The 16223-nt window shown below is 46.3% G+C and overlaps 1 protein-coding gene across 2 annotated transcripts in view; it reads right to left on the bottom strand.

Annotated features, from left to right (window-relative positions):
- The window catches only part of LOC126236956 (cGMP-dependent protein kinase, isozyme 2 forms cD4/T1/T3A/T3B), a 582919-nt gene that overhangs the window by 224414 nt on the left and 342282 nt on the right, over positions 1 to 16223 (bottom strand). The window contains exon 1 of one of the 2 annotated variants that reach the window (XM_049946653.1): positions 9892 to 11417. The exons of the other annotated variant lie outside the window; for it this stretch is intronic. Within the exon in view, the coding sequence (XP_049802610.1) occupies positions 9892 to 10528 (637 nt within the window). The 5' untranslated portion in view covers positions 10529 to 11417. Of the gene's footprint in view, positions 1 to 9891; positions 11418 to 16223 lie in introns of those variants that run through there. 2 annotated transcript variants of the gene reach the window in all.

The following is a 16223-nucleotide window of genomic DNA, read 5'->3' as shown; positions in this document are numbered from 1 at the left end:
AGCTGTAATGGTGCTATGATACAGCGGTCGTGTGCACTGACTGACAACTAGTCGGCTTGGGTTCGATTCCTGCTGCTACTACCATTTTTCTCTTCATTTTATTTTATTCCTCGCAGTGTTAAACTATTGATTATAAAATTATTTTAACACATTTGCCAAACGCGCGAGCGAGTTAATCCGATCTGCAAGTGTGAGAATGAGTTCCAAATATTTGTGTAGCGTGTATCTGAGGCCAGATTGGGTACCAGCCCAGTATTCTCCTAGCGGGATGTGGGAAACCGCCAGAAAACCGCGTCGAGACTGGCTGGATCACCAGCTCTCGTCGTTAAGGTTATCCGGGGTCAGTTTCGCCTCCTCTAGTTCCGGAAGTGGCGCATTAACGCCCTCGGCTATCCAGGTGGTTCAAAAATGGCTCTGAGCACTATGGGACTTAACATCTGTGGTCATCAGTCCCCTAGAACTTAGAACTACTTAAACCTAACCAACCTAAGGACATCACACACATCCATGCCCGAGGCAGGATTCGAACCTGCGACCGGAGCGGTCACGCGATTCCAGACTGAAGCGCCTTTAACCGCACGGCCACACCGGCCGGCGGCTATCCAGGTCGATTTTGTTGACACTGTCTTACGTGATTGATGTCACATGTTCCATAGAAAGAAAGGTGACTGTTATGCAGTAATAATAGTAAAAAATACACTGAAACTGAAGTGAGGACGTTCCATGAAATTCTGCTCGAGCACTGTAGTTTGTTTGGTACTGGATATTTGAACAACACATTCTTTGAGCGAACACTGCGCATTTGGGACTATCCTTACGCCTAATTGAGGTTTCTTCGAGATTAGTGATAGAAGAATACCGAATTAAGGTTCATGAGGAAGTTGAGATATATGTCTGATGTAAACAGGTACACAGCATTCTGAATAAAATGCGCTGTGTGTGCCGCGTTAGTTGACTCCAGATAAGGAACGCTCGTGGAAAGCCATCTTAGAATCATGTTTGGAGAAGGTGAAGAAAAATTCTGTGGCGTCAGTACGTGGCTATAGACGCAACTTCGATTTATCATTACATCTTTAAGGCAGTACTTTAGCCGAAGCAGTGGTTGGTGGAGATGAAAGTGCTTCGTGAAAACTGGAAACCGGGTACCTGGACTTACCGGGTACCATGGCGACTGTCTACTAGGAAAACGGTAGAACAGTGGCGGTTTCTCATTTCACAGGTCGTTTGAAGCAAGAAACCACTCGGTTTTGTCGAGCAGTCTTTGGTGGGGAGTCAACGTAGAAAATGCTTAATAAATCTAGGCTCCTGTCACGCGCTTCATTTCGGTAGACCCGTACCGCAGTAAGTTTGTAAATGGTACAACACAGTTCCTTCTCGATACTATGTGAGACGTCATCTTATTTCATCTCTGTGTGTCAGTTTCAGCCTATGGGCTTTTTTCTCGACCTCAACAAGGTTTTTCAGAAGTTCAGCATTATTACTCCTTCGTGCTAGTAAAAATAGAACTTGCGCTGAACGAAGTTGCGATTAAAACTGACTTGCGGATAACATTTAAGGATTTATCGTAATGTATCAGTTGACATTACACCGCTACAATACAAATGAAGGAAGACCTGTGTTACGTTCCGCTGACGATGGGGCGATTGGAGACTGACAAAGAATTCGGGGTGGAATAGATAGGGTTGGAAGTCAACCTGTCCTTTCCAAAGAAACTACCCTTTACTGGTCTTACGCAATTTACGCGAACTACATAAAAATATGATCGCCAGACTGGGGTTAGAACCGCCATCCTTCCATACGCGAGCCCAGTGTCTTAACACTGGACCTCTTGGTTAGGTGAATTAAAATACATGAAAACAAATTTATTGCAACAATAGCGGAACTTTTTCGTCTGTGTTTGACACTATATGATAACAATACTAAATAGGAAACGCTTTCCTGCTGTTCTGCAAATATTATTTTATCAATGGAAGGCAGCTGCCACCTGACGATGAACTGAGAAGTCGATAGCCGGTTCGTGATAAAATAAATAATATTTGAATATCATCAGGAAAGTGTTTCCTGTTTAAAAAATTATCCTAGATTATTGGTACATTTTCTTCTAAATTTGCCACTCGGTCTGTATTTACCAATGTATATTGTAGCTCGGCCTAAGACGCCGTCACATATGCAACAACAACAGTCGCTTGCCGAATAATACCTTTCGAGACGCTAAGTTTCGTGTCTGGTGGTTATTTCATTTCGGAAAAAAAAACCATTTTCATGTGTGTTTGTGCGAGATGATAGAAGTGTAAGCCTCATTTAATACACGTGTCATATGGTTGAATGAGCCCGTCACAGATGAATTTGGAATGGATGCAATGAAGAGAATCCAGTCTCGACACGCAGTCTACTATCGAATAATGCTTCAGAGTCAACCATGCTTAACGCCTGCGGACGGGTGAGTACCACACTGCCACATACCTTCACCTCACTCCGTCACGCAATGTGGACGCGTTTCGAAATCAAGCCGCAGCCTTGCGCAGAGTTTGGTGTTCAGGAACATAACGTCGCTACAACTCTTTTCCTGTGCGGCAGAGACGATGAAGATTTCTTCCACCATCAGATTTAGGAAATTTTACATTCGTGTTAAGTGCCACAAATCTAGTTTGCGTTTGGTGCGACCTCGTCTCAGCAGTTGGTGGCACAATACGACCATCTCAAGTCTACATCATACGCCGCAAGCGTGGCGGAGGGTACTTTCGGCACCGCAATCTGATCCCTCCAACCCTGTTCCACTCGCGAATAGTGCGCGGGAGGAATGATTGTCGGTAAGCCTCAGTATTGGCTCTAATTTCTAGAATTTTCTCCTCATGGTCAATACGCGAGATGTATGTTGAGAGGAGGGGGGAGGGGGAGAGGAGGAAGTAATATGTTGTCCGACTCCTCCTGAAAACTGCTGTCCCGAAATTTCAATAGTAAATCTCTACGTGATGCACAATGCCTCTCTTGTAACGTCTGCCTGTGGAGCTTGTTTAGCATATCTGTAACGCTCTCTCGCCAGCTAAGCGATCCCGTGACGAAACGCGCCGCTCTTCGATGGATCTGCTCTATCTCCTCTATCAGTCCTACCTGATAGGGTTCCCAGACAAATGAACAGTACTCAAGATTCGGGCGAACAAGCGCCTTATAAGCCACTTCTTTGGTGGATGAGTTACATTTCCTTAAGATTCTTCTGATGAATCAGAGTCTGGTATCTGCTTTTCCCACAATCCGTTTTCTGTGGTCATCCCACGTAAGGTCGCTCTGGATATTTTACGGCAGACGCTGTTTGCAGCTGTTTGCCATCAATAGTGTACCTGTACATTGAATATCAATGTAGACAAGTGTAATGTGCTGCGAATACATAGAAAGATAGATCCCTTATCATTTAGCTACAAAATAGCAGGTCAGCAACTGGAAGCAGTTAATTCCATAAATTATCTGGGAGTACGCATTAGGAGTGATTTAAAATGGAATGATCATATAAAGTTGATCGTCGGTAAAGCAGATGCCAGACTGAGATTCATTGGAAGAATCCTAAGGAAATGCAATCCGAAAACAAAGGAAGTAGGTTACAGTACACTTGTTCGCCCACTGCTTGAATACTACTCACGATGTGTGATCAGACCAGATAGGGTTGATAGAAGAGATAGAGAAGATCCAACGGAGAGCAGCGCGCTTCGTTACAGGATCATTTAGTAATCGCGAAAGCGTTACGGAGATGATAGATAAACTCCAGTGGAAGACTCTGCGGGAGAGACGCTCAGTAGCTCGGTACGGGCTTTTGTTAAAGTTTCGAGAACATACCTTCACCGATGAGTCAAGCAGTATATTGCTCCCTCCTACGTAGATCTCGCGAAGAGACCATGAGGATAAAATCAGAGAGATTAGAACCCACACAGAAGCATACCGACAATCCTTCTTTCCACGAACGATACGAGACTGGAATAGAAGGGAGAACCGATAGAGGTACTCAGGGTACCCTCCGCCACACACCGTCAGGTGGCTTGCGGAGTATGGATGTAGATGTAGTGGATTTCTTTTCCTATGTATGCGCAACATGTTACATTTATTTACGTTCAGGGTCCACTGCCAGAGCCTGCGCCAATCATCAATTCTCTGCAGGTCGTTCTGCAAATTCTTACTATCTTCTGGCGTTGCTACTTTGGTATAGACTACTCCATCATCTGCGAATAGCCTTAAAGAGCATCCGACGCTTTCTACTACATCATTTTTATATATATTATGAACAACAACGGTCCTATCACACTTCCCTGTGGTACTCCGGATATTACCTTCAAATCTATCGATTTAGTTCCGTCAAGAGCGACGTGTTGAGTTCTGTCTGCAAGCAAGGCTTGAATCCAATCGCAAGTCTCCTCCGATACTCCGTAAGCTCATATTTTTTCATTAAATGCCATGCGGGACGGTGTCATATATACCTGCAAATCCACCTACTAACATGCAATCGCCACCACATTGCGCAATCACTGTAACGGAACACTATAATAATGTGTAGTGAAGGATCAGCTTATTGGATGTGTTAGTGTGCTCAAATACAATGTAATTTATAACTGAATTTATTTACCTACCTTGATTTTTTTTTCCTTATCATAACACCTCAAGGTTCCTCTCCGTATGAACTAAAGTTATTACCGAGTGTCCTTACTGAAAGAACATTAAAGCCCAGTGTTTTGCTAATTAATGCCTCTTGAACATAGTAAAAAGAAAGTTAAAGTTAATGTGGCAAGAGAGTGAGTTAAAGTAAATGATGCTTGCTGAAAATAATTTTCTTACTAAAACGGCTTATTGATATGTTGTTGCCAATTTCAAAATTAAATGTTCTTAAGACTGAGGCTTATAAAGTTTTGCTTAGTAAATGATCACATTGCTGCCTGTTGTAAATCGCAGAAGGTGAGTCAGTATCTTACAAATATGTTAAATGTGTCTCTCAGTGTAGTAAAAGTGAAAAACTGCAGTTGTGGAAAGTTATATACTCATGCTTGCTAAGCACTTGTTTCTTTTGGGTATTGAAAGTGTATTGATAGTGTAATAGGATCCACAGATTATCCTTTTTGCTCATGATAAATAACAATTAGTAGAAAGACCACTATTTATGAAAACAATAATTTCTTTATTCAAAAAACAGTGAGAAGTAACCTGTTAGTGAATCCATTTAACTTTCATTCTAAATAGAATAGTATTAAGTTGAGAGAGACTTAACCTGTGATCAGTTCATAATTTTGCAGTGAACTACATTTACAAATTTATGAAAGGCTTCACGCGTTCACATTGATTGGTGTCAATCCCAAAAACAATTGTATGACTTTAACTTCACACTCAATGCGCGGAAATCACAGGATCTAAATAAGAACTTACAATTGCTTAAAGTGCTGTCACTTTGCACTGTCTCACCATCTGACACCTCAGCAAGATAAGCGTTCCGCGAAAAGCCTTTTATCATTGATACAAGTATGACATCATATCACACCCACGACGCTTCAAAGGTCTCTTTTCGCCTTCTATGATGTGCACGTAAAATCAGCTGTGAAGAACAGTAGATTTCCTACAGACGAGAGTGGCGACATTACACTCAGTGGTGGGCGCGAAATGATTGCAGCGAAAACAGACACTGGAAGAATTCTGTACCCATCTCTAAAGATGTTGCCACGGAGGTATTCATCCGAAACAGTTTTTTAGTGTGTACAACGGAGCATACAGACACAAAATGGGCTCCTATATGGGAATAATCCTCAAAATTTATTTGCTATCCTAGCCACAGCGACGTTTTGGATCCTTCAAAGAGGAAGGTGTCACTCCAAACCTTGGGCGTATTAAATTTACAGAATAAAGATAACAGGGCAGCATACACAGATGCCTTCTCAACGTGTCATTTACAGTCCAATCACAAGTAGCGCATATAACATACAGTGGTATAGACTAGTTTCTGGTTGTGTCACCTGCAGATACTGAAGACATATCTATACACATAGGTAGTCTCTTTCAGTTATAGAAGTTGGGAAATGAGACGTAAAATTTCAGGAAACGCTGCGGGTATTTAAAATTTCTTCTTGCTGTTAATAACGTCATTTGACTGTCGAGATGTAGGTTAATAGATTTCTAATGCCTTTGGAACGATATGACGTTCTTGATCAAAAAAACTAGTACTAACAGTTTTATTTTTGAAATTTTAGAGATATTGCCGAAGTTTCCAATTGTAATATACGACTAACAAGTAAGTCAGGTCCTTCTGCAAAGGCGTATGACCTTACCTTCGAGGAGACGGTTCAATCCCGCGTCCGGCCATCCTGATTTAGGTTTTCCGTGATTTTCTTAAATAACTTCAGGAAAATGCCGGGATGGTTCCTTTGACAGGGCATGGCCGACTTCCTTCCCCATCCTTCCCTAATCCGATGAGACCGATGACCTCGCTGTTTGGTCTCTCCCCCCAATTCAACCCAACTCAACCCCTTAGCTTCGAGAATGAGCGAGGTGATGCATTCGTTAAGACAATCCAGAAGCAGGACTGAAATTCTCTGCGAGCATCCCGTCCACTAAATCACTTGAGACGAAAGCCGGGATGTTTCCGTTTCCTGCGAGAAGGTTACGGTTGATTTACCGCACCATCCATATTCAATCCTAGCTTGTGCATCGCGCCTGATGAGGAAGTCCAACCGAGATGCTCCTAAATAATTACCAGTACGTTATCTCTCACTGTACTCTGTTCACAAGAAAAAACTTGTAAGCCTAAAATATGACTGAAAATTTATTGAGCCTGAAGATGGTTCCAGAGAAACCAGAATTACAAAGTAATTTGGAAAACAATAAGCAAAACCACGATGACAAGCGTGAAAAACGTAACCCATTATGCAAGATTAGTCGCCAACTAGTCCGAATGAACGTGACATGCTGTATTATCAACCGCATCCGATGACAGTTTTGTGGCATTCAAGAAAAGAATTTAATAATTCAATGACCAAGACAGTACCTTGCTGATTTTTTAAGGGCGTATGTAAACTCCATGCAATTTTCTATGGATAGGGATCAATGAGAAGAGGAGTAAAATGTGCGCAGAGATCAACTTGCACGGACTTCTGCGTCTCGTTAGAGCAGGGCTGCCCAATTTTTTAGCTTACCTGGACCACACTGGAAGGAGACGATTGAGTGTTAAAGTACTTCCTCTTTCCGATAATAACGTCATGTGGCCGTCGAGATGTATGTTACCAGATTTCAAATTTTTAAACAAATAAAACAGATCCTACTCTCTCTCTCTCTCTCTCTCTCTCTCTCTCTCTCTCTCTCTCTCGGTAATTACAAATCGTAGAATTGATGTGACATTTGGCTTCTATAAGGGTTCGATCGAAGTGGTTGCAATTCTCAGGGCCTTCATCTGAGATTTTGGTTCTATTTTCACTCTTTTTTGTGCTTTAGGAAAGTGTTTACAAACGTATGTGATTCCAAATAAAGATGACACATATAATGCATGACTGTTCAGCAAGGGTTATTTGTCTCTGGGCAGGTATGATTCGTGTAAGTCCAACGAAGATAAGTCATTTCTTTTTTTTTTTTTTTTGTACACAAGCTGATTATTTTTTTGAAAATTCTGAAATATATTTTCAAATGCTTGCATCAAAATCGGAAAGATGGCTGCATACCTCATCCTCTCTTTAGGATTGTATTTACATAAACGGAATTTTATGAATTTTTTTAAATACCGATCGTGTGATAGATGTTGACTCCTTGGGACGCACTGATACTTGCTTTGCGGCGCATGCGACCCGCGGGATCATCGCACACTCGCCTGCCTTAGAGTTTCTCGTACATTTAATGCATTAGAAATAACAGCCAACCAGTTGCAAAATACAGGTTTATTAAAGCATGACCATGGTTTTGACAGTTTTAAAAGCGTCTTCTTCAGAAGACATTTTACCTATTAAGAAGTTTACGAAATTGTGTGTGGAACAAAGATAGTAACATCAAAATATGCGAAACAATTTTTAGTGAAGCATACCCACGTGGAATCGCAATATCTACAGCCAGTGTCACAGACGTTGACTGTCTAGGGCATGCCATTCACTTAATCACCAACTAAAATACATTATACAAAAGTAGTAGCTGTCTACTGTAGCGCTTTGTTTAAAATCTTTTTAAAATATCACATATTTGCCGCTGGATGAAACAACATATTGTATGACACTTATATAAAAACTGACTTATATAAAAACTGACATTTAAATATAAAATGTGCCATCGGATCCTATAGAGCGTTAATATGTCACGTTCAGAGCTAGCCAGTTTTGTACAAACCTTCCACGTGGCATACTATACGAGGTGGTTGTATCCAGCGTCAATTGTGTGATATTTTTGAAAAAGTTTTAAGATAAATCCCTACAGCAGACGGCTGCTACCTTTATATAATGGATTTTAAATGGTGATTAAGTATATGGCATATACTACACAACGATCCTGATATTGGCTATAGGTAATGTGATTCTACGTGAGTATGGTTCACTATTTTTTTTAACATTTCCTGTAATGGCCGCTATCGACAAGGGATCTCAAGTTGATTCCGTATTTCTAGATTTCCGGAAAGCTTTTGACACCGTTCCTCACAAGCGACTTCTAATCAAGCTGCGGGCCTACGGGGTATCGTCTCAGTTGTACGACTGGATTCGTGACTTCCTGTCAGGAAAGTCGCAGTTCGTAGTAATAGACGGCAAATCATCGAGTAAAACTGAAGTGATATCAGGTGTTCCCCAGGGAAGCGTCCTGGGACCTCTGCTGTTCCTGATCTATATAAATGACCTGGGTGACAATCTGAGCAGTTCTCTTAGGTTGTTCGCAAATGATGCTGTAATTTACCGTCTAGTAAGGTCATCCGAAGACCAGTATCAGTTGCAAAGCGATTTAGAGAAGATTGCTGATGCTGTGGCGGGTGGATGTTGACGCTAAATAACGAAAAGTGTGAAGTGATCCTCATGAGTTCCAAAAGAAATCCGTTGGAATTCGATTAGTCGATAAATAGTACAATTCTCAAGGCTGTCAATTCAACTAAGTACCTGGGTGTTAAAATTACGAACAACTTCAGTTGGAAAGACCACATAGATAATATTGTGGGAAGGCGAGCCAAAGGTTGCGTTTCATTGGCAGGACACTTACAAGATGCAACAAGTCCACTAAAGAGACAGCTTACACTACACTCGTTCGTCCTCTGTTAGAATATTGCTGTGCGGTGTGGGATCCTTACCAGGTGGGATTGACGGAGGACATCGAAAGGGTGCAAAAAAGGGCAGCTCGTTTTGTATTATCACGTAACAGGGGAGAGAGTGTGGCGGATATGATACGCGAGTTGGGATGGAAGTCATTAAAGCAATTTTCTCTTCCGAATGCGAAAATATTTTGTCGAGCCCAAGCTACATAGGTAGGCATGATCATCAAAATAAATTAGAGAAATCAGAGCTCGAACAGAAAGGTTTAGGTGTTCGTTTTTCCCGCGCGCTGTTCGGGAGTGGAATGGTAGAGAGATAGTTGATTGTGGTTCGATGAACCCTCTGCCAAGCACTTAAATGTGAATTGCAGAGTAATCATGTAGATGTAGATGTAATTTTGCTTATTGTAATGCTACTATCGTTGCTCAACACGGATTGTCGTAATCTTCAATAGGGAAAAATCTTCTGAAAAATACGGTTTTAAAACCGTCGAAACCATGGTCAGGGTTTAAAAAAACTGCATTTTGCAACTGGTTGGCTGTCGTTTCTAATGCACTGTAGCACTTGTTTGCACAGCTGCTGAAGCGCAGCGATGATCGAAATCTAGTGGCTATGTTTACAGACTGCGAGTATTAGGCGGCAGCAGGTGATGCGTCTGTACCTGGCAAGGTGTACGTATTGCCGGTCCGGCGCGCGCGGTACGAATGGACCGGCACGATGAGGCGCGGCCGGGGGATGCTGAAATCGTCGTCTCCAGCTTGTTGTTGTTGTTGTTGTTGCTGCTGCTGCTGGCCGGTGGTCTGCCAGCGGCTGGACACGGGGTCGGGGTCGGAGTCCCTGCGCGGTCGGCCGTTGGGGGTGTAGACGGGCCGGTAGTCGAGGTGCCGCGCCACGCCCCCGCCGCCGCCTCCCTGGCGCTGGTAGCGCGCGGCCGCCGCGCTGCTGTTGTGCCTGGTGAGGCCCCGACTGGCGGCGCTGGGCGCCTCCTGGTAGCGCAGCAGCGGGCTGCTCCTGGACGGGTGTATTCGACTCGCGGCCACACCCCTGTCTACCGTCTCCGCGTTGCCGACCGCCGCTTGCTTAGCGCCGTCCCCGGCCTCCACACGGTACCTCGCCACTTGGACTGCTGCGGCGGACGAGTCGCCGTTCCTCTGGGCGTCTCCGTTCTCCGTCGGGGCATCCTTGATCGCCGCATCGACCCCTCGCACTGTAGCAGTATCGTATTCCGAACGAAACCTAGGACTGCTTCTCGTCGACGGTGGACTAGCGTCGTCTTTACTAGCTGCGCCCTTAGGCATCGGCTCCTCGCTGGAGTTCTCTGCACTCTTCTCCGCGCCATTGAGTTTGTCGTACCGATACCTACTCGGCAGAGCTCTCGAAGTTTCGCCGTTAGCCTCGGTGGTGGCAGGTGAACCGTTCTCTTCAGCGCTGGTACCACCGTTGCTGATCCCGGGCACTGCTTTGCCATTTGTGCGGTATTTGAAAGGCGGCGTCAAACTGTTACGGGCACTTCCGCTTTCCTCCGCCTCGGTCAGTACTCTACGAGGCTGCCCTGGCCTCGGAGGTGCGTCCTCCTGCGAGCTCCTGCCAACTTTCGGGGCGTCCGCCCCCGCACTGTCGTAGTAACGGAAGCGGGAGCTCTTCGCAGTCGCGTTAAACCAGTCGTTGCTGCCGAAAGGCAACAGTCCATTCTGTTTCTGCGACTTCGTCGTATCGCTCGACACCTCGACCGCTTCTCTTCTCCTGTTCTCGAAGTACGACCTCGGGCTCCGGTTGCCTGCGACGCCGCCTTCGCCGTTGGCTATTTTACCGTTCGCTCTCTCCGCGGCGCCGTTCGAGTGCCACACCCGGGACTGCGCACCCTCGATGGACCCGTTCGACTGGGAGATGGTGTCCTTCTCGGACGCTCTGTTCGGTTCCGCCGCTATCGCCTTCTCCTGCTGGCGATACTTGGAGATCCTAGGGGCGGCGACAGGAATTGTAGCAGCGGTTTGTAGCGTTCTAGAGGGCGCTTCTCCGGGTCGACTGCCGGCGGCGTTCGCAGTTTCGTTGCGCAAGCTCCGCGGCGGCACTTCGGGCCTGTGCGGTGTTTCGCTCTCCTGGTGGGGCTTAGGCGATTCGGCACCGGCGGCATCCTTGCGTCCGAAGCGCGCGTCCCTGGCAACAGCTCCGTCGCCATCGGTTGCCGGCTGGTAGCGGCCTTGGGGCCGGCGGGCCGTTGCGACAGAGGCCTCCTCGTAGACGTGCTCCGCGGCCGGCGTGGGCGGCGGGGGTGGCGTGGGCTTGTAGTAGCCGAGCCCCGGGCGCGCCGCCGCCGCGTACACGGGCCGGTAGTCCAGCGCCGAGCACCGCCGCCAGCTGTCCTCGTACAACAGCGCCATCAGACGGCGCGAAGGCTCGCCGCCCGGCTGCAGCTCCGCCTCCAGGTGCGGAGGCGGCGCCACGTCCGCCGCCAGCGGGGGCGTTGGGGGCGGCGCGGGGGCGGGCTCCGAAGGCGGGGGCGGCAGCTCCCCCGCGGGGGCGGCACGGCCCGGGTAACGCCGCATGCACAGCATCTCTGCCGTCAGCTGGCCGACCGCGCGTCTCCACGACACTCCATCAAGCCCATACGGGCCTCATTAGCCGGTCTGTCCGATAAGCACCTTCTGAAAAACGCGGCCCCCACGGCGACGAGAAGCACACCGCTGTCTTCACAACGCAGGGGAGGTTTCATGCATCGTTCAACTACCTCGCCGATACTAAATATCTCTGACCTATTCTTCATACGCTGTGATTTTCACCACCTCATAGCTAATTCTTGATAATCCTAGATGTAAACAGGCGTAATTTGTAGAAATTTTTATTTGCTCCACACGTCAACTTCCGTCCAAACAGTCCTCACAATTCGTGAGCAACACTCTTTCACACTTCTACTGCTGCCCAGATATAAATAGTGCTCTAAATACCTGCTCAGTTAACCCTTAGCGGGAAAGAAGAGTGGCCTTTTAGCTCTCTCACAAAACGCAGTATCGTCTACGACAATAAATGATGCCACTATAGGAATAAAAATATCACTAGTTACTATTCGGAAACATACAACACACGAAAAAGACGTGGCGGTTCTTCATTCAGACTGTCATTCCCTCAATTTGCATTATTTTAAAAGACAATGAGTCTTGTAACTTGTTGCTGAGCACCTACAAAATTTTATCTGTACCCGGCACGCACAAACCTGTTAACAGCTGAGCAGAATGTATTTACCTACGCATAACAAACAAACTTTGCACTTTTGTGAAACCAAAGCGTCTTGCGTTCGCCTTTCAAGTACTGGTATTATGGCAGCCTCAGAAGTACAGAAATCAGTAAGATTTGCACGTTTTAGAGCAGTTTCCGATATTTTTTACACGGTGCCCGCTCAAGAAGCTGTTTTTAGCACTCGTGAACTATTCCTCATGAGACTCGTTTGCAGTAGTGTAAAACAGACGAAACACATCACAGTTGTTCTTTGGTGTACGGGAGCAACATCACGTCGACAGGACACACTCGCGGCGAGGGACAACGTCGGCACGAACCTGCGGATGTCACTCGCGCGGGCCGGACTGGACGCACTCCCTCCGTACGACGCAGCGCAATCCGCACTCCCCGCCGCCCGCGATGCTACTGTCCGAGATGTGACAGCCGAGGCTGCTACCGCAGCGCTGGCGCCGCGCGGAGGAAGCGGGAACTAACGCGAGGAGAAAGGTACACAGCGCTGCCGTGTGAGCGCACGCCGAACTGCCGAGCTCGGCGGCAGCGTAGATCCGCTAGTTTGGCAATATCATTTGCCATCGTTACGTAAGATCGCCACCAGCAAGCTTAGAGAAGGGCGTGGCGCTGTAACCCTCCGTGTTAACCCCCTCCGACAACCCACGACGTTGCCGATACTCGGCAGCAAACCCGTCTGCGCAGATCGGCTGGAAATAGCGCGCGGTGCCCGGTTGGCAACTTCAATGGCCTTCGCTGGGGGACAAGGCGCCTGCGGGGGAGAACTCGGGGTCGCGACAGCCGACGGGAAAAAAGGAAAAGAAAGGCAGAAAAGAGGCTTTCTTCTCAAGGAGAACTGGACGCCGGTCCCAGCAGTCTCCGTCTCGCCGGGTAGAGTCTGTCTGAGCCATCTGATAGACATCGAGACGATGATGCCGTCCGTAATCTCCCACACATGCGCAGCCACCTCAAATCCTTGCGGCGGCATTTATCCATGGTATCCATGATAACCTTCTTTACAAAGTGAGTATTTGTCATAAAACGTAAAGGATACTCTATAACAACTTCACAAGTCACTACATTAACTGTCCGTTTAAGATGTGTTTCGGAAGCTTAGCCCTATTATCAGTTGACAGTTTTGCTTTTTAGGTCATCATATTGCTCCCAGAAAAGCAACGCCGTCGAAATTTCTGTTAATGTTTTCAATTTATCATTTTTTTTATACGGCCATGGTTAACTTTCACTGTTATTTTTTCGGAGTGAAAGACATTAATGTAAGGTTATTTTAATTAATGTCGTAGTCACAAAGAACAATATGAAATAAATATCGCACAGTGCATTTTCCAATGCAGGAAGGTGTGGGACACACACGTGTAATTATAGGTACCACTGGGGCTCGAGAAGATGACTGCGAAGAAAACTGGGACATACCAGTGGATAAAGCATCTCTTCGACTTTTTATCTCTCTTTACAGATGCTTGATATGTTCACAGTCTCTGGCGCAGCACGCATCAATACACGGATTGGGCAAAAATATGGAAACACAGCCAGAAATGCCAGCTTGAAGATAAATGAAGATGCCAGCCTAGCCTGCAGGTGGCGCTGTTGTCTTTGACCACGAACGGTACCCGTGCAATGTCCTCAATACGTTGCAAGTGTCATGGTTAGTGTGTAGTTGTGGGAAAAAAATGGAAATTTGTGGTAAGGTCTTATGGGACCAAACTGCTGAGATCATCTGTCCCTAAGTTTACGCACAATTTATTCTAACTCAAACTAACGTACGCTAAGGACGACACACACACCCATGCCCGAGGGAGGACTCGAACCTCCGACAGGGGGAAGCCGCGCGGACCGTGACAAGATGCCCTGGACCGCGTGGCTACACCGCGCGGCGTTTAGTTGTGAGAGCATTATGTTAGAGCTAAGTGAATTCGAACGTGAGCAAACACGTTGCTTGTATGGTCGGTGCTTCCGTAACCAAGGCAGCTGAAGTGTTTGATGTTTCAAGAGCACCGTATCGCAGAACCATCAACCGCTAAATCACAACACGGACGATGATATGTGACAGACGGTCACTGAAGAAGATTGTGACGTAAAATGAGAGGACGACAGCTGCAAAAATCACTGCAGAACTGCATTTCGGACTCGCGAACACTGTCAGCACCAAAACACGAAGGGAGCTCCATAAGCAGGGAATTGAAGGGCGAGCTAGAATTCCAGAATCACACATCAGTGATTCAATTTCCCGTATCGTGGTGCCGAAGCCATAAAACTTGCACTAGGCAAAGGAAGAAAGTAATTTGGTCGGATGAGTCTTTTGTCGCACTGTTTCCAACTTCTGTCCGCGTTTAGGGTTCAAATGGCTCTGAGCACTATGGGACTTAACTTCTGAGGTCATCAGTCCCCTAGAACTTAGAACTACTTAAACCTAACTAACCTAAGGACATCACACACATCCATACCCGAGGCAGGATTCGAACCTGCGACCGTAGCGGTCGCGCAGTTCCATACTGAAGCGCCTATAAGCGCTCGGCCACACTGGCCAGCCCGCGTTTACATCCCATGAGCGAAACGTGGCTGGGTTCTGTGATGATTTGCGCAGCCGTATCATGGTATCCCGTGGTTACTCTGCAACGTAGCATTAGTGGAAAGGATTATGTGACCACCGGCCGGGGTGGCCGAGCGGTTCTAGGCAATACAGTCTGGAACCGCGCGACCGCTACGGTCGCAGGTTCGAATCCTGCCTCGGGCATGGATGTGTGTGATGTCCTTACGTTAGTTAGGTTTAAATAGTTCTAAGTTCTAGGGGACTGCTGACCACAGCAGTTAAGTCCCATAGTGCTCAGAGCCATTTGAACCATTTTTTTGATTATGTGACCGCTTGGCCATGGTACAATGTTTGTCTCCCAGTGCACTGACGCTGCGTTCCAAGACGACAGGGTCCGTATTCACACGGCTCCCATAATCTAGGACTGGTTTTGTGAGCATGAAAATGAAGTATCGCATCTCCCTTGGCCACCAGTCACTACATCTCAATATTACTGAGCCTTTGTGGTCTATCTTGGAGAGGGCAGTGTGTGATCGCTGTCCACCTTCATCAACGTTACCTAAACTCGCCACTGTTTTGCAAAAAGAATACAACTTTCCTTGGAAACTATACAAGACCTGTGCTTATACATTCCGAGACAACTGGAAGCTGTTTTTGAAGCCAACTGTTTTCCCACAGCGTATTAGGCATGGGAATGTGTTGTGTTGTGTTCGTGGTATTTCCTTATCACTTGTACGTGTGTGCGATTCGTGGGCACGAATTGACCGGAAAGTTGAGACAGCGGCCCGCTTTGCAAGTCGGTCCATTGGGTTGTCTATATAGACGCGCAAAGTAGTCCGATAACATAACATGGAGCGTAGTGGAGCAGTGTGGCAACAACAAAATTTAAGACATCACAGCCTAAAGGTGCAAGATGTAATTAAAATAATTCTGCAAACCATTATCAGGTTTCCCTTTACCAATGGGACAGTAAAACAGCAATAATGTGAAGCTAATTGCCACCAGTTCTCTGATAAACCTATCTTGGGACACAAATGTCCCAATGGTAGTGAAAGGGTTAAGCTACGAACGATGTACATAAAGCGTCACATAAACATGAGCCGAAACATTATCTGTGACACAAGCATCAAACTGAACATATGGCAGAATTACAATTCAAGCAATCCCACTAAAAATGTATCGCAAAAGAACAGGAGAGACTTGATTAAGGCGGCTCAGGTAAT

Source organism: Schistocerca nitens, chromosome 2 (genome assembly GCF_023898315.1).
Source record: "Schistocerca nitens isolate TAMUIC-IGC-003100 chromosome 2, iqSchNite1.1, whole genome shotgun sequence".
NCBI lineage: Eukaryota > Metazoa > Arthropoda > Insecta > Orthoptera > Acrididae > Schistocerca > Schistocerca nitens.
This window is presented reverse-complemented; position numbering and strand designations above follow the sequence as displayed.